The sequence below is a fragment of the Ahaetulla prasina genome, chromosome 2 (assembly GCF_028640845.1).
Source record: "Ahaetulla prasina isolate Xishuangbanna chromosome 2, ASM2864084v1, whole genome shotgun sequence".
Taxonomy (NCBI): domain Eukaryota; kingdom Metazoa; phylum Chordata; class Lepidosauria; order Squamata; family Colubridae; genus Ahaetulla; species Ahaetulla prasina.
The window spans coordinates 133,268,444-133,293,873 of record NC_080540.1 but is presented as its reverse complement, the minus strand read 5'-3'; the positions used below and the strand labels follow the sequence as shown (position 1 = coordinate 133,293,873).

Here is a 25,430-nt window from a genome sequence, read left to right as displayed (position 1 = left end):
TTTATAAAGAAACAAAAACAGAGTTGCAGTGATTATTAATTAGAAGTTCCAACTGATTAAATAATTGTGGCCCCAGTTAGTTATTTCTGAGTTCAAAAATAAGGTTTTTTTTCAGGTGCCACTTTTAAAATACATGTCCACTAGAAATGGGAACTAATAGGAAGACTTTAGTATTTTTTATATTATCAAATTTATTAGAAATGAAAAAGTACAGGTATGCATACCTACTTGTATCCAATTATTTAAGATGTTTCTCAATTAAAAATATTTTCGTATGTAGAAAATATATTTTAAAATAGAAAATGACATTTTCTGTTTCTCAGTCCTATGAAACAGTTTTGCTTCTCTATCGCTAAATCTGATAGAGAGGCCTCCTCTGAAAAGCACAGTTCATTCAGGATGCTATTTTGGAGTGAAAATAACACAGCCCAATAATCATTCCTTCAATGGAGTAGAGTAACTTGCTGTTATGCCAATCCGGCATCTTTAGCCATACCATAAAAAATCCCTCTGGATGCAATAAGATTTGAAGGAGAGTCAAACTCTGCAATTCTTCCTCGGTCCAGAACTAGGATTCTGCAAAGCAAACAAGCAAAGAAAAAAATGATTGCTGAAGAGAGCTGGTGGCCATAAAACCATTCCGTTCCTAATTGTGGAATCCAGCAGAATCCTTTTCAGTGCTCTGAAACAAAGGCTCTGAAACATTATTGCTGGACCACATGAGCAAAAAAATGAGATGAGAAAGGACAAACCAAATGTGCAAAATAATCGGGTCTGCTTTAGTACAAATGTTTGTTTTTTGAAGACTACAGGGGATATATCAGAACAGAGAGTCCAACAAACAGTTTTAAAACCACTTAACAGTTGGAGGTAATGTGAAAAACATTTAACTGTCTTTTAAATTATAAACGGTCAATCTGGGAACACTCCCAAGCTGTGTAGCACATAGATTCCATATCTCAACTCTGACAGCCTGCCCAGGTGGTTATCATGTCTATCTGCCCAAGCAGGGAGACTAATGGGCAGCAGAGTTTGCCAGGCACTAACCAAATCCCCAATCTATCGCAATTGCCCAAGAAAAGGTGCACGCTTTCAAGTGTGGTACTCAACTGGAGAGGAAGCCTGGGAAAATAAAAACTCCCTCTCCCCAACCCCCAAATTAGTGTTACATATTGGTCATACTTAAATACCTGGTGTAATCCATAATTGTATTCAGTCTATGAGCAATTGTTAGTACAGTACAGTCTTCAAACTGCGTTCTTATTGTCATCTGAATGAGATCATCTGTCTCAAGGTCAATTGCTGCTGTGGCTTCATCCAGAATAAGTATCCTTGTTTTGCGAAGGAGAGCTCTTGCCAAGCAAACAAGCTGCCTTTGGCCAACGCTGGAAAAAAGTAGGGGGAAGCTTTCTTTTAATCAATGGGCATGTGAAGGATGTGGCATTAAGAAAACCTAATGGTGTGCCAAAGAATGATTCAGGGCAGAAACAATTGTTAATCAGTGGTGCCTGGCCGTTATTACTGTATATCCCATGGAAACTCATGAAAACTCTTGAAAAAGAGGAAACATGGCATGGTGCAATTTTTATTCCGGTTGCTTTTTCCTGCTTTAGGTGACAGTCTCAAAAATGGAACAGGAGTTTGAAAACACAGAATACAATACCCTATACTTTTTCTAAAAATTAGTGAGACTTTCCTCTCACTAATTTTTAGAAAAAGTATAGGGTATTGTATTCTGTGGGTTACAGATTTCATCAACCTGTCTCTGCAAGACATTTAGGGACAGGCAATTCTTGTCAGTGAAGTACAAATAGCCCCCCACTCCGTCTCTGTCTGTTTCTCTCCCTCCCCATCTGTTTGTCTCTCCCTCTCTCTGTCTCTCTCTTGTCTCTCTCTCTCTCTCGTCTAGTCCCAGTTCAAACAGAAATATTTTTAGTAAGAAATCTTATTCAAAACATTCCTTATTTTGCTGTAACTCTTATTCTTCCTCTTTTAGCAGGTAGGATCTTAGTAACACTTAAAAAATGGAAAAAATAAGCTCCATAAAAAACAATACTGCCCTTAATATTTTTCTTAATAGACTCCCCCCAAAAAACAATGTGAGATTCTGATAAACTATTTCATTTCCTCTCCGCCTTGTCTCTACCATGTTTTGTTTGTGATTAGCACCAAGACCTGTATCATGAACAAGAAAGTGCATTATATATTATGAAAACAGGTCTATGGGGCCACAGACGTTTCTTTTGTGCATTTAAGGAGAGCAGAAGAAGAAAGAGAAGTCTCTTCCAATAATTTAGAGATACAGGCAAAGAGGAGGACTAAACACAAACAGTCCCAACCCTGCAGTATATTCTAATGTTACATTTTATATTGTTTCCCTCAATTGATTCATTGTTTATGTGCACCCATGAAGTTAGCATAAAATTGGTGCCGACTCTTAGAAATCACGTTAGATTTTTTTCCAGGAGGATCTGCTTTCCAGCTGGGTATTTCAGATTTTCCAACAGTACCCCGATCTTGCTGCAATAGAATAATTCATCTTGCTGCTGGTTTTCTTCTATTCTTTCCTTCTACCTGTCATGTTCTGTCCATATTTATGGCTTCCTGACCTGTCTATAGGTTTCACATGAGGACAATGAGATGTTCTGTGATTCCTATTTTTCAAAGCACATTCCACAGCTTGACTGTACTGAAGGCCTTTTTATAAACAACGGAAATCGTTGTTTTAAACAAAACAAATTAATTCAAGAGTGTGAAATGTTGCGAGACCCAAGTGGAAACAACCTGGATAGTAAGGCTGATAAAATGGGGTGTCTGGGGGGGAAAATGAAAAGCATGACATGTCTGGGAAAAGAAGAAAGGAAAACGGGAGAGAATCAGATTGGGGAAAGACAATAGAAAAGATTGGGATAAAAAAAATAGAAATAACCAATTGACTAGATAGGTTACTCCCGGTTCAAGCTGGCAGCCATTTTAAACTATTTCCAGGGATAGAAGTGAGAACTGCCTCCAGATACTGTGTTAATAGATAGACAGTATTCACATGCATGCACACACATGAACAGTTTGCAACAAAGGGTAGGGCAGGAATTGATGGGATCCAAACATAAAAAAAACTAATGAGAACTGAGCATAGACAGTGAATTGCCAAGAGAAAGGGGATAGGAATGCAGTTGCTGGAACTCATAAGACATTTCAACATTTTTCTTGAAATGCCTTCTTGTTATACTTACATCTTCCAGATTAGAACTGTAATTACCTCAGATTTTCTCCTCCTTCTGAACATTCAAATTCGAGCATAGCAGGCTGACTGCTGACAAACCTCTTCAGATGGGACAGTTCAAGAGCTTTCCATAGTTCTTCCTCAGAATATTTATTAAATGGATCCAAATTCATTCGGAGTGTTCCAGAAAAAAGAACAGGGTCCTTAAGAAAATGATCAGACTGGATTTAGAATGCAATTCTAAAGAAAGATGAATTATCTAGCCATACGGAAATATGTATTAGGATGTTTCTGAAGTAAATTCTAACTCAGAGACATTGAAACAAGCGTGGGTCTATAATCTGCACTCTTTGAGAATGAGCAGCCATACCAGGGGTGGGTTCTACTTACCTTTACTACCGGTTTGCAACGGGACTGCGTGCGCGAGCAAAGCAAGCGCGCACTCTTCTGCATATGCACAGAAGCTTCTGCGCATGCACAAAACTTCCTGATGACGTCCGGATCAGTGGGTGGAACCTCCCGCCAGTTTTACTACTGGTTCTTGCCAACCAGTCCGAACCGGGGGCAACCCACCACTGAGCCATACCTGTAATGTATCCAACCTGCTGGATCAAATTATAAGGCAGAAAACACAGGGAGAAGATGGTCCCATAGGAGACCCAGCCCCAAACCATGAAGGGCTTTAAAGGTGATCACCAACACATTGAATTATACCTGGAAAAACACAGGCATTTATTTATTAAATTTATATGCCGTACGTCTCCCTGATAACGTGTCTCTCTGTAGCTCACAGAGTAGTGGTGTTACATATGCTGAATATGATACCATCCATGCAGCCATGTTTTGTATCATATGAAATTTTTCACTTGTTGTATTGGTTTTTTTTGCTGGTTTATATTTGTTTTAATTGTTTGTAAGCTGCACCAAGTCGTATGTATGAGATTGGTAGTATGTAAAATTTAATAATAAATAAAGCTTTCAGCTTACGAGAACAACTATTTTCTGGCATAGGAAATGATACAGCTCTCTTATTCATCAAAATCTTTTCAGATAGAAAACTTTAGGTCAAAAAGATATAGAAATAGGATATCTTGTTTTAAGGCATCCACACCACCCTGCTAACAAAAGTGTAGAGTCAAGGCTATGGTTTTCCCAGTTGCAATGTATGGCTATGAAACTTGGACCATAAAAAAGACTGAGTGCCAAAGAATTGAGGCCTTTGAACTCTGGTGCTGAAGAAGACTCCTGCGAGTCCCTTGGACTGCAAGGCCATCAAACCGGTCAGTCCTAGAGGAGATCAACCCTGACTGCTCTTTAGAAGGCCAGGTCCTGAAGATGAAACTCAAATACTTTGGCCACCTAATGAGAAGGAAGGACTCACTGGAGAAGAGTCTAATGCTGGGAAAGATTGAGGGCAAAAGAAGAATGGGACGGAAGAGAATGAGTTGCTGGATGGACTCCCTGAAGCAGTAGGCGTGAGCTTAAATGGACTCCAGAGGATGGCAGAGGACAGGAAGGCCCGGAGGAATGTTGTCCATGGGGTTGCGATGGGTCGGACACGACTTCGCAACTAACAACAACAAAAAACACCCCTTTCACAAAGTAAGTGGACAAGATACATTGATTCTATGTGCAAGGATTATTGTCATTCCGTTTCTACATCTCGTTTAAACTATGGTGTTTGGTTCCCAACTTACATCTGCCCAGGGACATCAAGTAATTATTTTAACACAAAAATCTGCAATTGTTACTGTTGGGTATACATTTCCAATCCAAAATCCACTGGAGTTGGGAAGCCAATAAATATAAGCAAACAAATAATCCTCACTAGAATGGTTTAATGCATAAAAATAGGCTTACTTGGGGAATTATAGTCAGCTTGGATCGCAAGTCATGAAGGCCAATATCTGCAATTTTCACCCCATCAATGGTAATCTCTCCTTTTGTGGCTTCTAGTATCCTGAAGAGGCAGAGGGTCATTGAGGATTTGCCAGCTCCAGTTCGTCCAACAATCCCAACCTAATTCACAGGTTTGAAGAATCAGCAATGATTAAAATGATGGTTCCACTTAAAGATGGTATGAAACCTGTATATGGTTTATATGCAATGTTCTTTTTCTTCTTTATATGTTTACAAGACACTTATCTGTGATCACATTATTGCTATTTTGCATGAAAAAAAAAGAATAGTCAAAAAAGTTGTGAAATAAAGTTGTGAAATAAAGTATGTAATCTCACACACACACACACACACAGATAGATATAAATACACACACACACACACACACACACACATTCATACAATAACCTTTACGAGAGCTATATCAAATATTTATGCCTTTTACACAGGAACTTAATTCCTTCGTACATTTGATATTTACATTATATAAAATTAATTATTTAATTGCATAAAAGCAAAGATTCTAAGAAAAAGAAGAAAGAATGGAAAAAATTTTTGGCTGCAAAGTATCGGTTCTACTATTAAGGATGCCCAGGACAAAGTATGTAATGACTCTGATTTAATTTTATTTAAGACAGCATTTTTTTAAAAAAACATTCAACTATCATATTAAGTCAAAAGTTACAAATGAAGAAATTAGACATCATGTGATTTATTGGGTCAATGTTTCATAGATATTTCCCTACCAAATTCCTCAATGAATGCCTTCAACAAAAGGAGAGCTTGTAATACACTTGAAAAGTTCATAAAAAATTCAAGGATACATTCAGAGATGTATCTGCCTTGAAAATAGCCCTTGCTGAGCCGTCAGCATGTCAAACATTAGCACAGGAAATGTTTTATGACATTTTGTATTATGTCATAAACTGCTTCATGACGAAGTTTATGTTCTAAAATGTTTTATAAAATTTGCCAAATTTCAATTTATGGGAGCCATCCTGGACTTTAGATGCATACTAGAAGTTAACCCATTTGAGGTAACTTGGTTCAAAATGGGGTGTTTTGGTTTTTCCACCCTGTATTATTGGAGCTTTTCTAAACTTCCTTTAATGAAGTTTATATAATTGATGAAAGTTCTGCCGATTGGATAAGTTATTGCCCATTTCTCCTGTTAAATGTTGATGCCAAAATTTTGAAATAATTTTTGGGCAAATATAGATATCCTTTTTAAATTTATTGGCTAAAAACCTTTCTAATTTATCCTGTGGCCAAGTTATTACACATGAACTTACTTTCTCACCTATCGAGGTGTCTCACAGAACTCATGGAGGTTGCCCTTTATATCCTCTTATTAATTTGATAATGGAACTGGGGTCTGTTTTATCAGACAATTGAAGAACTTTCTGGATAGAAACGCAGCTAGGGCTGAACATAAATATTTATTATATGATGACAAAGATATGTTTCATTGATAATTATGAACGCTCTATTTCTTCTATCAGCTAAGTAAAACTGAACTCTCCATTTTTAAATGCAGGCAACAGAAAATACAAGTTGATTCAATGCTATGTTAGAAACATACCTTTTCTCCACCTTTTACACCCAAGCTGAGGTCCTTCAACACCAAATCCAACCCTTTCCTATACCTGACAGAATATTTTGTAAAGACCACTTCTCCCAGGGTGGGCCATTCCTTTGGAGGTCTTTTATCATCAATGATCCAGGGAGCCTGAATGTGGAAGGAATTACAGGATACTGTGTTAGCATTTGAACCATGCTTTCAACTCTGATGAAATATATTGTACCAAAAGCTCCATGAGTACAGTAGTATTTAGTCTTCCACTAAATATTATCATCAAGTGGCTTGTTTGCTGAATCATCTAAAAGAGTTGGTAGGGTGGTACAGTGTTGGACTGGGTTTCATGTCCATCCTTATTCATGGACTGCTTTGGTGACTCTAGGACTCTTGTTCAGCCTCTTCCTATTCCCAAAATTATTGGGAAGTGAATTGGTTTATTTAGTTGTAGCCTTAAGACCAATCATTAAAAATACATCAAATACACTAAATACACATACACATACACATACACGTGAAGAGCATGGGATCGGCCTGAAACAATTAGTACATAAAGAGCGCATCAGAAGAATTCTATAAATCATAGCAATTGATTAAAAAAATATTTTTGCAAATTTCTTGGAGGTATCTGAAAACCGGTCAGGAAGGAGGAGAATGGTAGCCTCACGGTTATAAAAGGAACAAGCTTTCTGACAATAAGTAGTACAAGGTTAATTTGCTGCTGTGTATACAATTGGCATTTTAGAAACACATGTGAAACAGTTTCAACCTCTATATCTGAGCATAAACTTTTCCAATGCATGTAAGAGGGGCCAATATATCTGCCTGTTGTCACCCAAATTGATTGTGGGAATAAAACGAATGTGTAAGGTGCCATGAGCTCTAACAGGAAAGGCCAGCTGTAAATTTAATGAATCAATATATAAACAAATAGATAAACCTTTCTTGAATACAAAGCATTTTTTATACAATTTCATTAAGGATAAGACCTACGAAAGCAGAAATATATGCTAATAATATGCCTGGTAGATCTCATTAACTACACAATAACTTTTTGTGATGTGCAGCCATATCTCTTCTTTTTCTAGCTTTAGACTCTTTTTTTTGTGTGTGCCTTGATTCCTAGCAACTATCTGTTTTGTTTTTTGGTAGAATTTTCAGAAGTGGTTTGCCACTGCCTACTTCCTAGGGCTCAGAGACAGTGACTGGCTCGAAGTCACTCAGTTGGGTTTCTGCCTAAGATAGGACTAGAACTCAGTTTCCTGTTTTCTCCTCCTGAATGCCTTTAATCACTGCACCAAACTGACTCTTGGCTTGAATAAGTGTAAAATATACAAACTTTCAGAGCATTCTACACTTACTATAATGGTAGGTGGGAATGACACTGGGAGATAGGGCAATGAGACACAGCCAAGGGAACATCCAGATAAAAGGCAGCTTAGCCCACAGCAGGACTGTGAGAAGAACAAATGGTGCAGAAGAGACCCTGCATAGTTTTTTGGAATGTAAAGGGCATGGGGATGGGTGGAGAAAGGGATGTACTTTCAAACTTGCAAGATTCTATTAATATAACATTACCACAAAATAGAATTAGTTCATGTGATTGGGTTTCCTATCTGATATACCTTGTAAAGTTGACCCAGATGTCCTCATTTTTCTTAAATATTACAGATGTGCATAGCACTAGATCTTCTATCATAAATTATCTGCTAATATCTGTTGAACACATCTGTTGATCACATAAATTATCTGTTGCATGAAAACATGCAAACATTCAAGTTATGTCTCTTTGTCAGGCAAAATTGAATATAGCATTTTACTTAGATTATTTTTGGAGTAGATTGGTCGCCCACACACATGGCTTTGTACGGTCTCAGTGCCATAACAGCCTGATCACAAGGATGCCAAATATAAACACTCAAAAACTTCTATTTCTATCAACTGGAAAGTTAAACTTTTGAAAATGTTTCACTGAAAATAGTTGAACTTCAAATAGTTCCACATTGAGAGATTAATGTCTAGAAGAGATACATTACATTCTGTGGGTAATGTGGGTAAAATCAATTGTGGGTACAAAAAAAATTGTACAACAATTTTTAACCTTCTTTGGAATAACAGAACTCCTAGCAACCTAGTTGGTGTAGCCAATGTCAAAGAATACTGGGAGGAATTATAATTCAATAACATTAAAAGGTTCATGGGGATGGCAAACTTGCATGTTACCTACTATATTGAATAATATAGTAACAATGAATGACATTGAATAAAATGACAGTACTAATTTTTACCAAGGAAAACATATTGCCACATACTGTTGTATCTTTCATTGTTGCAACTCAATGAAAGCAAAACAACACTAGTTATGGTGCAAGCTGAAGTCACTCTATATTATGTATGGAATAGTCTATAGTTGTGATAGCGAACCTATGGCACGCATGCCAGAGGTGGCACACAGAGCTGTTTCTGTGGGCGTGCATGCCGTCACCAGCTAGTCTTCTGGTTTCCGGCATGCGCATGTGTGCCAGACAGCTGGTCTCCGCACATGCTGGCGCGTCAGAAACCCCAAAACCAGCTGGCTAGTGCACATGTGTGCGCTGGCCAGGTGGTCTTCACGCATGTCGGAGCGCTGGAAACCCAAAGACCAGCTGGCTGGTGCGCATGCACACACACACATATTCCAGTTTGGGCACTCAGTGCCGAAAAAGTTTGTATCACTCATCTATAGGATAAATGCTCTTCCTTAATTTAGGAGCAATCCATGTTTTTAAAATATTTAATGTATTTTCCAATACTGTGTTATTTCTGAAATGAAAGCAAACTGAATTTTTTTTTTTAAAAATGAGATGTATAACCCATTAATTTTGTGGGAGTTCCATTCAGGGCTAGAGTATCTCAGGGTAGAAATATGAGTTATGTCAACCACCAAAAATCACTTCATGGTTGAAGAGTGCAAGGCTAGATGCCTATGCAACTGTGGAAAAAGTATAATTAAACCACTCTGGCTCTAAAAAGATTTCCACTCCATGTTGATAGAGGGTAAGAGTCTCTTAATGGAACTTCATTCTAGTACAAAATTTAGAATCTTATCTAGTTATTTTGGGTCTAAAATCTGAGTTGATTATGTTTTTAGTCTGAGAAACCTGAAATATGTAGCGCTAAATTAATCCCAGTCAATAGAGGAATTATATATTTACACTGCAGCATTGTTTTTTGAGAAGTAATTTCCCCCACTGAGGAACTCACCTCAGTTTCATTTTCAGAGTATTCTTTCACTCTTTCTACAGCCACAATGTTGGTTTCCAGATCAGATGTCATTCGTACCATCCAGTTCAGAGACATTGTCACCTACACAATGGTTAAAAAAGTATTACCTGTGTCAGAAGGTAATCATGGCTACAAAAAGTAACCCAGATACTCTAGCTACCATTGGCAGAGATATTTCTAAAATACAATTAAGTAGTTGTTTTCCATAGCATATCTTTAAAAGATAAAGCCAGAAATCCAGATGTTATGCGGTGATCAACATTCCCAATACTTATAATCTATCTTTTCTGTAGAGAAAGTGACTTCTCTGCTTGGAAAGGTCCCGCTGACATCAACATTATCTCTAGGGAGGGCAATGTAACAAGAACAGGGGTCTCCAACCTTGTCAACTTTAAGACTTGTTTGCTGGCTGAGGTACTCTGGGAATTGAAGTCCACAAGTCTTAAAGTTGACAAGGTTGGAGAACCCTGAACAAGAGGACCAAAGCTGAAACTTCAGTTTGGAAGACCAAGTAGCCTGACCAAGACAGCAGAGTTGAGGGATTTAACCTTAGGAGCTTTTTTTCAAGTTTCCATATGAGGTACTTATAATACTAATATTCAGAGATTAACTGATATCTGAGTTTGCATTTCCCCCCCCCCCCTTTTCTGTGTTTCTGTCTGTTTTGAACTTTTTCGGTGCTCTGGCTTAAGTGCAGAATAAAAATGAAAACTAAATAAGGAAATAGGGATGGAAACTTTCTCTAAACCACGGTATCTTAACTACGGTATCTTTAATTATACAGGCCGATATTGTTTCTTTCGTTCCATTTAAAAATAAGGCTAGAATTAATTGCTTTGCCAATCTGAATGTGTGACCTTATTGTTTACCTGGGATAGAGATTCAATCGATCTGCTTCCTCTTGCCATAATCTTAACTTTAATAGCTTTTAAGGCTGGGAGGCCCAATTCAAATCCTTTGATCTTCACAGGTGCTGTACGTTCCAAATTTCACAAGCAATTCCACTACTTCAGATTGCTGTTTCTGAATGCACTTTTTCAATGTTGTGCACATTTTAAAGTGAAGCCCAATCTTTTGCTTTTCAATTTCAGGGCCACATAATCCACCCTGCTCTTAGCCAAACAGATGTCTTCTCACCCCCCCTCCCTTCATACTAAATGTGAAGTTAAATCCCTGACAGATTGTGCAGTCTGATAGCTTTCGTAATATGCTGCTGTAAACTAAAGGCCTTTCGTCAGAAAAGTTGTGGAAGCAAACAGTAAATCTTAACATGGTTTCTCCTCAAATACAAGCAGAATACACTCTTAGACAGGCCCAGTTAAAGGAGGAACACACACACACACCCCGCCCATGCATTCTGGTTTATTTACCACCACTGGTTGCCATCTTGGTCTGCAGCAAACATTGTCACTTCCTGCTAACTTGCAAATGAAACTCGCACAGCTGGGCAAGATCAAAGAAACAAGGACAACCCAGAGTCTGGGAATATTGTGAAATGTTTTTCCCCCAGATTTTTTTCCATTTGACCAAATTGTTGTTTATAACAGGGTTCTCCAACCTTGGTCCCTTTAAGACTTGTGGACTTCAACTCCCAGCCAGCCAGCTTTGCTGGCTGAGGGACTCTGGGAGTTGAAGTCCACAAGTCTTAAAAGGACCAAAGTTGGAGACCCCTGGTTTATAAGATAAGCTGTCAAATGACTCACCCATTATCTCTTGACTGCTGATGTCTGATCTTTCTTCCCTTCCGTTCCCAGACGCCTCACAATATTTCACCCTGCAATTGTTTCTAATATTGCCATTGGCTTTCTCTTCCCAGAAGTGACTCTACCTTGAGTTGTGTCTAGACTACTTTTTGTTTATGATTATCTCTTCTGTTGGACTAAGCTATTCAGACTGAGGCTGGACAAAGAGTCTGATTTCTAAGCTCAGGAAACATGGTTAGCAACAAGGCTGGGCATGCATGCTGATGGCAAGAATGCATTCTCAAACAATGGCACAGTAAGAACCACAACTGTAGCTATATCTTCAAAATGGGACAACATGTCCAGAAGATGGTAGAGGAGAGACATTTTCAACTATATTATCATCCATATAGTGCAGTATAACTGTAACTTTGTTGCTTGTATCCTTACGATATATATTGATATTGATTGTTTCCTGATTGCTTATTTGTACCCTATGACTATCATTAAGTGTTGTACCTTATGATTCTTGATGAACGTATCTTTTCTTTTATGTAGAGTGAGAGCATATGCACCAAGACAAATTCCTTGTGTGTCCAATCATACTTGGCCAATAATTTTTTTTAAAAATTTACATTTATATCCCGCCCTTCTCCGAAGACTCAGGGCGGCTTACAGTGTGTAAGACAATAGTCTCATTCTATTTGTATATTTACAAAGTCAACTTATTGCCCCCCCCAACAATCTGGGTCCTCATTTTACCTACCTTTATAAAGGATGGAAGGCTGAGTCAACCTTGGACCTGGTGGGACTAGAACCTGCAGTAATTGCAGGCAGCTGTGTTTTAATAACAGGCTTCTTACAGCCTGAGCCACACCGCGGCCCTATTCTATTCTATTCTATTCTATTCTATTCTATTCTATTCTATTCTATTCTATTCTATCCACATGGAGAATTCCCTTCACAAGATGTATAGTTACTTGGTACCTGTGTTAATGAGTACTAAGCATACATTCTATTTCCCCAAATGTTCAATCTTTGGTTAACATGCCTCTCATGTACGTGATACAGTCATACTCCTTTGGCATCATTGTCCTGCTCATTACTGCTTCCTAAATCAGCACAACCCTAGACATAAGAGGCAGCCCACTGCTGTTCATTCCATATCTTCTTATATTCCTACTTTGCCACAAAAAATGGGGAGGGAGATTTTAATATAAGCAATGTATTATACACACCTGAAGTGCGTAAGATACAGAAAGTCCAACGAGGCCAGGACTCAAACTGTTTTTACTTAGTACGGCAAAAAGGGCTGCAAAGAATACTACGCAGTTTCCCACAAATTCAACTCTAACTCCCAGCCACCTAGTAAATGAGAAGACATTTTTAGTACAGAATACACACTTCATTTGGAACTACTTGTGTTTTCAAACAAGAGGCTGACATTAAAAACAACTTTAAAAACAACTTTACCTGTTGGCTACAATTCCGGGATAGTAACTTTTTTGATTGTCATTCACCTTTGTGTCACTGGTGTAAATAAAAGACGTCTCTCTTTTGTATGCTCGGATGATGCTGACTCCTGTGACTGTTTCCGAAAAATGCGAATATATGGGGGATCTGCTAATGGATTCCAGTCGCTTTAATTGACGAGAGGTAGCTACATAGAACCGCTGCCATTGCCGGTTCAAAAGCATTATGTTGGAAGAAGAAAAAAACCAAAACCTCTTAAAACGTTTTACATATTTGATCTCAGATATCAAGATTGTGACATCACAGATAACCAATACAATTCCCAAATGAGAAAGGCCTTGGAAAAAGAAGTTGTATCTAATTCTTTGGGATTTGTTTCACTAAAATTTGGGAAAGCCTTTGAGACATCAGAATCAATAGAAAAGCTTTTTCTGAGCGGTGCCATTTTAGCTTCAGGTGATGTTTACATGCTTGAATGTTCTAAGTATGAAAATGTCTTATGGACTGAAAAACAATTTCTGAGAAAAAGCTAGTCTGACCTTGATTATGAGAGTATAACGGGTGAAATGTAAAATTTGTTACTACCAGTTCTGTGGGCATGGCTTGGTGTGTGTGTGGGGCGTGTTTAATGTGACTGGGTGGGTGTGGCCAACTTTTTTTTTTACTTTGAAAAGCATTTTTTCTACAACCTCTTCCGCAGAAGAGGTTGTAAAAGAATGCTTTTAAAAGCCTCTGGTGATCAGGCAACTCAGCTGGGATTGCCAGAGGAGCCTTTTAAAAGCATTTTTTCTATAACCTCTTCGGCCGAAGAGGCTGTAATAAATGCTTTTAAAGGGTTCTGACGATCCTAGCTGAGTTGCCTGATTGTCAGAACCCTTTAAAAGCATTTTTAACACCCTCTTAGGCTGAAGAGGTTGTATAGAAAATGCTTTTAAAGAGTTCTGATGATCCCAACTGAGCCGCTACATCATCAGACTTTTTTTTTATATTTTTAAAAGCATTTTTTCAGCCGAAGAAAAAATGCTTTTAAAAGTAAAAAAAAAACACCTCTGACGATCGCGCAGCTCAGCTGGGCATGGCAGGGGGGCAGGGATTTTTGCTACCGGTTCTCCAAACCACCTCCCGCCATCGCGATCCAGTCCGAACCGGGAACATTTCACCCCTGGGGTATAATCTATTTTCTGGAAGAGATTTCAAATACAGATTTCATCATCACTCCACTCCATCCTAGTATATTAGCTGCTTCAATATCACTGTAAGAGTAGTGATTTTGAACACAGGCCTTCCAATTATGGAATTCAGGAGGCAGGAAAAGATGTCCTAACTTATTATGATAAGATTCTTTTTCCACTGTTAATGTCAAATCCCCACTGCATTATAAAAAAAAACATGCCAAAATAGTGCTAAAGTGATCTATACCAGTGGAGATTAAAATTATCTTCCATTTTTCTTCCGTACTGTTTCTGGTTTGTTAAATGTTTTTTTAAAAACAGTAAAACTGTTTTTACTTTGATGATGTTTAATGTTTTTTTTTAATTTTTATTATTTTGGTTTCTAGTGGCAAGCATTTTCTACTGTTGCTGGAGCAGCTTATAGACAAAAGGGCAGGCTATAATTATTTTAAGAAAGATCACAATAGCAAAAATACTTAGAATAGGGAAGTAAATAAATGATTGTGAATAAGTTATTCAGTCTTGTAAACCTAACTGAGATTTCCTTCAGACAGAAGAGCTTCTGTGTTTCAAAGGAACTGCACCCAGGAAAGTATGCAATTATGTAAGTATTAAAACAGATTAATTCTTTCACATTTAAAGAGTCTATTATCTGCCCAGGTTTCTGATACTTCAAAAATAATCACGCAAATAATGAAGTAACAAAAGGAAAAAAAATTGACATGCATTACCTGTACAAAATAATACAAAACTGCTAAAGGTATTATAACCACAGCGAATAGCGGAGTGCTTGCTATGATCACAATCATTGTGGATACAGAATTAAAGAAGGTTCCAAGAAACATCAGAATGGTTGGCGGTATCACTTCATCAATCACATAGATGTCCTTAGAAAAGCGGTTAATGATTCGGCCTGTTGGAGTTGTGTCGTAGAAAGACTGCGGAGTGTGAAGCTTATTTTCTAGCAGCGCTGCATGCAGAATACGGGCTGCCTTGATACCAGCCATGGCTAGGGAAAAGGAGGAGATCAGAACAAACAGCCCTGTTGCAAAAGAGGAGACAACAGGAAGGAGATGATAATCACATTGAATCCCAGAAACCTTAGAAATTCTGTTTTATGCAACTTCACTACACCGTTGGTCCGTCTTCTTTGGGAGGGGTCTTTGGTGCTCTCTGAGCTTGCTTGTTTTCTTGCAGACGTTTTATTACCCAAACTAGGTAATGAAGTGCTGATAATGTTACTTAGTTTGGCTAATGAAATATCTGCAAGGAAACAAGCAAGCTCAGAGAGCACTGAGGACCCCCGATTTCAACCCCGAGCTACAAATATTCTCCTTTATTAGTGTCTCCTTTGCTTTTTTGCAGATCACAATGTCTTCTCTCTTTGTATCTATTACTACTACTATAGGCATGTCAGTAGCACCAAAATACTTCCGAGATGAAAGCATTGAATGAGGGCAACACCATTGCTTGGGGTAAAGGAAGGATACAAAAGGCCTGCAGATCAAAATGGGGTGCTGCCCAGTGGTGGGTTTCAAAAATGTTTACTACCTGTTCTCTGGATGTGGCTTGGAGGGCATGGCATGGCTTGGTGGACATAGCAGGGGAAGGATAATGTAAAATCTCCATTCCCTCCCCACTCCAGGGGAAGATTACTGCAAAATCCCCATTTCCTCCCAATCAGCTGGGACTCGGGAGGAAGAGAATAGACGGGGGCAGGGCCAGTCAGAGGTGGTATTTACCAGTTCTCCGAACTACTCAAAATTTCCACTACCGATTCTCCAGAACTGGTCAGAACCTGCTAGAACCAACCTCTGGTGCTGCCACAATGCAATAAAAGGATTGCTGTAGCAACATAACTGTTTAGTATTTTGTTCATTGTCTGTCCAAGGATCTTTGGAGTAAGTATTAAAGAATGCTAGAAACCACAATTATCACTATTTTAAAATAATTATATCAACACTCTTAACCAGGAATTTGAGTAATTGCCCTCTATAGATGGGCAGAAACATGTAATGCAATTACCTTGCAAGATACCCAGGGCAGCATAGACTCCAATTCGCATTTTAACGTTCTGTTGAGTCCCATTTATCACTTGATCGTTGGTCCACTCACTGAGCCATACATTGGCCCCAATTGCAGCACCATTTTGACAGGAATACAGGAAACATATCAACAAAGAAATAAAAGGACCAACAGCCTTCATGTATTGCCAGAAAACAGTAAATTTGACCTGTAAATTCATGGAAAATAAATATTTACATACTGTAAATGCAAAATCCTTATACTAATAATAGCAACTCAGAAGAAGAATTGGAAAATTGGAAATTAGAATACTTCGCATGTAGATTATTTTGAGGAAAAAAAACCATCGCTGAAAAATGGAAATTCCTGAATAGAAGTGCATCAAAGATTTGGTCAGGAAAATATATTTGTTACAAATCTAGATAAAGTAAGCTTCTATAATATTTATGAAATTACCAAATTAAAGCATTAAAGAGATTTTCTGTATCTACATTCCATATTAAGAGCAAAGACAAACACTGCAGTGTATATCCATCTAACTGGCCCGAGCAGCTTTTTAAACTCAAGCAGTAATACAATATAATACTAAAGCAAACTCTAGCCTTTTGTCTCAGAATATCACTGCGTGAACTCTGCTATGACTTTCCAGGATATACTTAAAGAACCTGCAACCATGCCTTGATTCTCCATTTGTTACTGCTGTTGCAAAAGTTGAATTATTCTTTTTTTCTCATCACAAAACAGCTGTGGGCGACCTATAAATCTAAAATCTCTGGATCACTTTTACAGCGTGCAGAATCTCTTGGAACTCTAATTATGAAAATCAGTAAGGGAGGTGGTAGTTTCTATCATCCTGGCAACAAAACATGAACAATGTGGTAGAAGGCTTTAAAAAGTTTATTTAAAAACAACCCCACCAAATATTTGAGCAAGAAATGTCTTTAAAAGTGTAAGTTTCAAGGTCCTCTTCTAAGCTGCTAGACCTCTCCGATAGCTGTATTCTTTTGTCTGTTCATATTCTAGGTCCCACGTACATCTATGGAAATTCTTAAGTCATTCAAATCATGGTTGTCCCAAAAGTGCTTTTTTCCAAGAGGCAACTGGGCTTTCTGGTTTTTCTTTGAAGACGTTTCGCTTCTCATCCAAAAAGCTTCTTCAGCCTCTTCAGCTCTAAAGAAGCTTCTTGGATGAGAAGTGAAATGTCTTCAAAGAAAAATCAGGAAGACCAGTTGCCTCTAGGAAAAAAGCACCTTTGGGATAGATCCCACATAGTTCATTAGACAGTAATTCTACCACAAAAAAGGATTTAATGTTAAGCAAAGGTTCCTTACTGTTCCAGTTTCAGCAGTTTCTGCCTGGATGAGTTTCTCAGAAGTGCCTTTTAGAGGAGGCTCCAGGGACTTTTTGTCACACACTTTTCGTTTGGTAGACTTTTTGCTAGATAATTCACCATCTGAAGATATTACACTCAGTTGCCTGATTTTTTCCCCCCAGAAAAAAGAACAGAAAGATCCGTTACTATGAAGCACACATGCTTGATTTCAATGGTCAGCCTAGTCACTTAAAAAGCAATTCCAGGTTTACCTTAGGAACTGTTTGCGGACTTCATTTGTGACTGGTTCATTATCTGCCAGATCTGTGTGGTTGCTGAGAGTATCTTCAGCAAGCAGAACCTCTTCATCCTCCATTACTACAGAGGGACAAATATTTAATTATTTGGGTTTTCTAAAAGAATATCTTCTAAAAAGTCTGAGTTCAGCACTTTCTAAGTCACAAAGAACAAGGAGCAATAATGAAACTCAGCTACAAGTAGTCCTTGACTTAGGACCATAATGGAGCACAAAATTTATGTTGCTAAATGAGACAGTTGTTAAGTGAATTTTGCCTCATTTTACAACCTTTCTTGCCACAATTTGTTAAGTGTTAACTACTAAGTTAGTCACACGGCTGTTAAGTGAATCTGGCTTTGCTTGTCAGAAAGTCGCAAAAGGGGATCATGTGACCCCGGGACACTGCAACTGTCATAAATACATGCCAGTTGCCAAGTGTCTGAATTTTGATCACGTGACCATGGGGATGCTGCAATGGTTGTAGATATGAAAAACAGTCATGAGTCACTTGTTTCAGTGCCTCTGTAACTTCAAACGATCACTAAATGAACTGTTTTAAGTTGAGGACTACCTGTATGATTGCACAAAGGATTTCAATGTATTTGGATTTTTAACGCATTGTTTCAGTTTCATCACCAAGGAAACTGGGGTGGGGGTGTTGAGATCTGGCTCTGCCACATTTGAGTGAGCCTACACTAAACGAAAGCAAGAAACATTGAGATCTTTGGGTGCACCGTAGAATGATTATTTCTGAAGTTACTTGGGAGTGTCTTATTGTACTATGTCCTTTGTTCTAATTTTTGAGGTGGTAGTGATAGTGGAAGAGATAAGAAAAAGAAGTGGAAAAATAGAGAAGAATATATCTAATATATAATTGAAAACTTCCTATTTTTATCCCAAAGGTACTTTTTTCCAGAGGCAACTGGACTTTCTGGGTTTTTTTTTTCTTTGAAGATGTTTCACTTCTCATCCAAGAAGCTTCTTCAACTCTGATTGAATCTTACATGATTCTTCTGAACTGGAGAAGCTTCTTGGATGAGAAGTGAAATGTCTTCAAAGAAAAAAACCCTAGAAAGTCCACTTGCTTCTTGAAAAAGCATCTTTGGGACAACCATGGCCTGGATGACTGAGAATCTCCATAGACATTTAGCTTCCTATTTTTATATTATTTATTTTAAAAAATGATAAATTAGTGAAACTGTATAGATCAGGGGTAGTCAACCTTTTTATACCTACCACCCACTTTTGTATCTCTGTTAGTAGTAAAATTTTCTAACCACCCACCAGTTCCACAGTAATGCACCGTGTATCACCGTCTGCGCATGCCTCTCGCGCATCGTGGATTGGGTTTGTGGGGGGTGGGGGTGCCAGCTACCAGCTCTGCTTGTCTGTTACAGCTGGGAGTGTGTGGGGGAGATGCGCAAGCTATTCTGGGACAAGGCTCTTTTGTTTACGGTCGCACTATAGCACCATTTAATTTCACTTACGTAACGTGAACTAAACTTATGCGCGGGCGATACAAATAGTATATTTTCAGAAATTTAAATTGTCACGGGGAATTTTATGAAAACCTAATGCAAATGTTTTTAAATAATGCTATGAAAATTTTTTAAAAAGTCAATTAAATTAAAAAAAGGAAAGTGCTTCAGTATCGGACAAAACCTAATGCCCACCATGAAAGCTGGAACACCCACTAGTGGGCGGTAGGGACCAGGTTGACTACCACTGGTTTAGATGAATATGAAAGTGTTTAGGCCTACTCAGTTTTACATATATCTGAAATGTTAGGTAGTTGTGATACCATCTCTTTGTCAGTGCACATTCTGATGTTTTTCAAAGAGGGAGGGAGGGAGAGAGAGAGGGGGAGAGAGAGAGAGAGATTCCTGCATAATCTAATAGACTGAGCATGTCAGAAGATAAACAACTAAAACAGCAACAATAAAAGTGTCATCACTTGTTGGCTCATCTTCTTCTATGTCTTCATCAGGTGCATAATTGCGGAGGAATTCTGCAAAAGATCCATTTTGTTGCAAAAGCTCTTGATAGGATCCCATTTCAGAGATTCTACCATCCACAACAACTACAATGTAGTCCACCTGAGGCAAAAAATGAATGCCATGGGTCACCAAAATTCGAGTCTGAAAATAAAAAGTGTACAGTGGTCAGGAGTGCTGACTTGCTAAAATTAAAACATTCTTAAAAATAAGAGTTATATTTAATTTTAATAATTACAATTAAGACAAGCTTGATTATATCTTATGAAATGAACACTACTGCAAACTTCAAGATATGAACAATATCTCGCATATTACCAGCTGGCCTCACAACAAACAATGGCATAGGCATCTTGTCAATTCAAGCATCGTTTAGAACTGATCAGATGGTAACCAGAGAGAGAAGATACAGGTAGTCCTTGACTTACGACCACAAATGAGCCCAAAATTTGCCAAGCAAAAATGTTGCCAAGTGAGACATTTGTTAAGTGAGTTTTGTCCCATTTTATGACTCTTCTTGCCACACTTATTTTTATTTATTTATTTTATTTATTTGATTTTTATACCGCCCTTCTCCCGAAGGACTCAGGGCGGTGTACAGGCAAAAGTAAAAAACAGACAATACAATATACAATTTAAAATGCAAGTTAAAAAACTTATTATAATTAGCCTAAAAACTTTAAAATATATAAAAAACTAAAACCCCATTTAAAATTAGTAATAAGAAATTTAAAATCGATAAAACTTAAGCCAGCCCCGCGCAAGTGAAAAGATGTGTCTTCAGTTCGCGGCGAAAGGTCCGAAGGTCGGGTGTTTGGCGTAAACCCGGGGGAAGCTCGTTCCAGAGTGTGGGAGCCCCCACAGAGAAGGACCTTCCCCTGGGGGCCGCCAGCCGACATTGCTTGGCGGACGGCACCCTGAGAAGTCCCTCTCTGTGAGAGCGTACGGGTCGGTGGGAGGCATGCGGTAACAGCAGGCGGTCCCGTAAGTACCCAGGCCCACTTGCTAAATGAATCACTGCAATGGTTAATAACTTGGTTTTTAAGTGAATCTAGCTTCCCCATTGACTTTGCTTGTCAAAAGGTCCCAAAAGCTGATCACATGATCCCAGGAGGGAGCAACCATCATAAATAAGAACCAATTGCCAAGCACCTGAATTTTGAACATGGGACTATAGGGATGCTGCAATGGTCATAACTGTGAAAAACGGTTATAAGTCTCTTTTTTCAATGCTGTTGTAACTTTGAACAGTTGTATGTTGAGGACTATCAGTACAGAGGAAGAATATGTTCTTTTCTTTTGTGAAATGCTATTATTTTAAATAAAATAATACAGAATATTAAACGGTGAGAGAAAGGAATCCTAAGCAAAGTAAACACCACATGTATTTTGGATGATTTCCTGTACACAGTAGATGATGTCTAGGCAATCAAGATAACATTGAAAGGAAAAATCATATTTCAAGACAGGTGTAGGGAATTTGCAGCCCTCCAGATGGTGCTCAATGACAACCTGCAGCAATCCCAAAAAACATGATGGGTTGTTGAGGAATAATAGAAGTGGTGATTCAGCAATATCTGGAAGGGTATGGCTTTCTGCTTCCTGCCCAAAGATGATTAAACATAGTAGGAAAAACTACCAGAAAAATATCAAAGGTCAACCAACAGTAATTGAGGACTAGTGTAATGTAAAGATTAGAGCCTTGGGCCAGGAAGTAGGAAATCCAGGGTCAAATTGATCTTCAACCATAGAAGTTCACTGGGTGACTTTGAGCCAGCCACTAATTTCTAATCCAGGTTCAAAAGGGTTGTTGTTCTGAGTGTAAAATAGGAGGAGGGACAATGCCACCTTGCACTTTTAAGAAAAAAAGTATGATGTACATCAAATGATTGAATGATTCAGGATTGGAATTCTAGGATGGAATGGATGAGCAGTAATGGACTACAAATTCCATCGTATTGCATAGCTTATAGCTGTACCAAGAACAGCCATCCCTGGACGGGCATCATTGTAGTCCTTTGGATCAGGTAGGCAACACACTGAGAAAGTCTGACTTATTACACGTTTTCTTTTAAAAAATCATAAATTTTAGGACTAGCAATGAGCATCTCTCTTTCAAAAGGGATATGTGCCTATAAATATGCAGATTTTAGATCTCTTTAGGCTCACCTTTCCTTTAAGTGCTCCTTCTGGTCCAATAACATTGTCAAAGATGTGTTTTGCCACATGAGAATCTACTGCTGAAAGAGGATCATCTAACAAATAAACATCAGTGTTGCTGAACACAGCACGGGCAAGGCTCACTCGTTGCCGCTGGCCCCCTGAAAGATTGATGCCCTGTGGGGTAAAAAGAGGAGAGAAGAGAAAAAAAGTATATCATGCCTTTCAAATGCAACAGGCAACTGTACCAATTCTAACAAAACCCACCATATCTGCAGGGAGAGCTCAAATGTTGGAAAGCTAAGGTGCAATTCAGATTCCTGTGACCTGGTAGAAAGACAAGAATCTTTGGTGCCCGATTGGCTGCATGCTCCCAAAGCATAGTGTTCAATTGATTCAAAGGATTATGGAAGGGAAGGTTTGGAAAGGTTCTAGATCACTGTCCTAGTTCACCCTTCTGCTCATTCTAGGAATCACTATTATTGCATCTCTGTGAGATGCCCATCCAACTTCTGCTTATATCCTGCCAGAAAAAGAGAGGCCAGTATTTCCTGAGGGAGACTATTCCATTGTTGGATCAATTCATTACACCTAGATTGATATGCAGCTTCAGTCTTGACACATAATCTTTCTGCTAGTTGGCTAACTGGAGTCATAGAGGTCACTGGTTACAAGACAAAAAAAACAACAACCCCCAAAATAGTACGGTCTTGAGGCTGGCAGGACAATGGGGAAAAAAACCAAGATAAAGGACTTCTTCTTTCTAAGGGGGGCGACACCTCCAGATGATGCATTTCAAAAAGGAGACTTGAAAAAGTGCAGAAAAGAGCAACCAATGTGATCAGGAGCTGGCTGAGGAAAGGCTGAATTGCAGGAAAATGGACCAGCATAAAGCAACTGGGAAGTAATGAAGCTAGGGTTAGGATTAGGGTACCCTAATCCACTGGGGTTGCAGGATGGAAATTCTCTGCTATAAGATCTCTGGTACTGCTTATAGCAACTTGAATGACTTTCAAAGGAATCAACTTGAATTGAATTTGAAGGATTAGACAAATTTGTGGAAGGGAAAGCTATAATTCTCTTTATTGCTCTACTGAAATTTTATAATTGGAAATTTTATATAATTCCCAACAACCTGCTATAAATAAATAAACTAAATGATGGTCCCTGTACTGTCTTAGACGAATATTTAATTAATGTGTCCAGGAGAGAATTGCTGAATAGATGCTGTACTTGTGGCTTTTCCGAGGCATCGGAAAAGTAGTGTGGAAAATGGATCCTGGACTAGGTAAATCCTTGTTCTAATCCAGCTTCAGGGGCTCTTCTTCTCTGAGAAAAGTTAAAGAGCTGAAAAAATGCTGAGGAATTGGGACCGCTGTTCCATTTTCAGGATCTGTCTTATCTTTTTAGACTGGTAATAAGAAAATACTATCAGTCTTCCTCTGAATCAATCAATCAACCATTCATACATGCACGCACTGCTTTAATAATTTGAATTTAAATAAAAGGTAATTGTTTGGAAAATCCCATAACCTTTTTCAAAATGATGAGTGGGAAGCTTTAAATCCACTACATTATTCAAATGTCACTGCTTCCCATTTGCTCTTCTCCTTCATTCTCTTATCTTTTCCTCAAATCTGACTTTATATACACACCTCATTTCTACCCTAATTAGTCCGCTGCTCAGCATACTTTCAGAGCCTGGCATGCTCCACCATGTTGCTTTTCTCCCCACTGTGCTCTCTTCCCTAGCTATATAAGTTTGCAGAATAAATAAATATAAAAACTCAAGCTCACTACAGCCACTCCTCATTTAGCGGATTGCTTTATTAAGTGACCATTTGCAAATACGATGGTAAGAAGCAGTAGTAAGCAGTAGTAAAAAAAATTTTTTTTCAATCAATTCATGTACTTAAGACCAAATTTCTGCACCTACACAACAATGCACACTACAGTGAGGCTGCATTGCTACATGAAGGAATTTTATCTAAATTAGATGGCATCAACTCTCTCTCTCTCTCTCTCTGTGTCTGTCTCTCTCTTTCAGATACATGGTTTGCTTAGAGTTTGCTTTTGTTGGAGTGAATTGCAGTTGCTAAGTGAGGAGAAAATATGTAGCTTTCTTTCATTCTCACTATATATAAAGAGTTGATTGTCCTTATTCTATCTAATCTTATTTATCTTTAACTCCTGTGAAATGGGTAACTGTTATGTTTTATGGATGAAATTACTTAATTTGATTTGACACCTGACCTGTACTTCTTTCTGGATCACATTACTGGCTTCCGAATCTCATTATACAAATGACAGAAACTAGAATTCAGCAATGTGGATTTAAGTTCTGGAACACGGTCTACACCTTTGCTTTGCTTTTTGTCTCACTCATTTGTATTTTGAGAAGAGAATACTGATGGCCATGCTCACCCCCAAATTATTTATTTCATGAATGGAATGAATAATGGGATGGACATTTTTGGGAGTGTCCCTGGCATGGTCAAACTGTATTCACCCCAAAAGCCTTGCTGTGATGATAGTGGAGAGGACTCAGAGAGGCAGCTATTGCATGTTTTGCTAAAGGTCTTACCTTCTCACCTATTTCTGTTTGATCTCCTCCAGGAAGCATCTCAAGATCTTGTTTCAAGGCACATGCCTCTAACACAGTCTGATATTTCAGTTCGTTAAGAGGATGACCAAACAAAATATTATCTTTCAAAGTAGCATTCTGGATCCAAGGTAGTTGGGGTACATAAGCAATTGAACCCTAAAAGCAGTAATATAAGACAGATCTGATTAGAAGTTACACAGATATTTCAAATATTCAGACTGTCAGAATATTTTTCACACTGCTGAAAACCAACCTTCACAGCCACATCACCACTGAGTTTCTCCATTTCACCAAGAAGAGCTGACATCAATGAAGACTTCCCGCAGCCAACTTGGCCTACTATGGCTACCAAAGAACCACTGCGGACTAGCCAATTTATACTGGAGGAGAGGACAAAGGCAAAACCAAGAGAGATCATTTGCTCAGAAGTAGAACTGATTTAAAGTGTAAGCATAATAGAGCAAAATCAACAAAGAACTCAACAAACAGCAGAGAAGGATTCTTAAAAACTAACTTATATTTTGTGACATATACTTGAGTGGATTACATCTTAATTTGTCAGAGCCTGAAAGTGAAAATAGACTGCTATTGCTGAACCAGACCAAGACATGTTTTCTGGAATCCATCCTAATAAAAATACCTAGCAGGCCTGCCTATTTTTTCCTTTATATGAAAGTACAATACAAAATTCTATCTAACAGGAGCCTTTATTTAATCAACTTTGACCTCATTCATGTTTCAGTAATC

At 38.3% G+C, this 25,430-nt stretch overlaps 1 protein-coding gene across 6 annotated transcripts in view; it reads right to left on the bottom strand.

Annotated features, from left to right (window-relative positions):
- Positions 1 to 166: 166 nt before the first annotated feature.
- ABCC3 (ATP binding cassette subfamily C member 3) overlaps positions 167 to 25,430 on the bottom strand; it is a 104,298-nt gene continuing 79,034 nt past the window's right edge. For 3 of the 6 annotated variants that reach the window (XM_058165737.1, XM_058165739.1, XM_058165738.1), the window contains 16 exons: positions 24,937 to 25,063; positions 24,663 to 24,839; positions 22,088 to 22,255; positions 19,879 to 20,062; positions 17,899 to 18,004; positions 17,646 to 17,790; positions 16,315 to 16,522; positions 15,021 to 15,331; positions 13,118 to 13,317; positions 12,883 to 13,009; positions 9,942 to 10,043; positions 6,705 to 6,851; positions 5,084 to 5,242; positions 3,260 to 3,426; positions 1,191 to 1,385; positions 167 to 576 (listed from right to left, as the gene is read on the bottom strand). In XM_058165737.1, coding sequence (XP_058021720.1) covers positions 468 to 576; positions 1,191 to 1,385; positions 3,260 to 3,426; positions 5,084 to 5,242; positions 6,705 to 6,851; positions 9,942 to 10,043; positions 12,883 to 13,009; positions 13,118 to 13,317; positions 15,021 to 15,331; positions 16,315 to 16,522; positions 17,646 to 17,790; positions 17,899 to 18,004; positions 19,879 to 20,062; positions 22,088 to 22,255; positions 24,663 to 24,839; positions 24,937 to 25,063 — 2,632 coding nt within the window. In that variant the 3' untranslated portion in view covers positions 167 to 467. Of the gene's footprint in view, positions 577 to 1,190; positions 1,386 to 3,259; positions 3,427 to 5,083; positions 5,243 to 6,704; positions 6,852 to 9,941; positions 10,044 to 12,882; positions 13,010 to 13,117; positions 13,318 to 15,020; positions 15,332 to 16,314; positions 16,523 to 17,645; positions 17,791 to 17,898; positions 18,005 to 19,878; positions 20,063 to 22,087; positions 22,256 to 24,662; positions 24,865 to 24,936; positions 25,064 to 25,430 lie in introns of those variants that run through there. The other 3 variants (XR_009153073.1, XR_009153074.1, XR_009153075.1) reach the window with 3 other exon arrangements.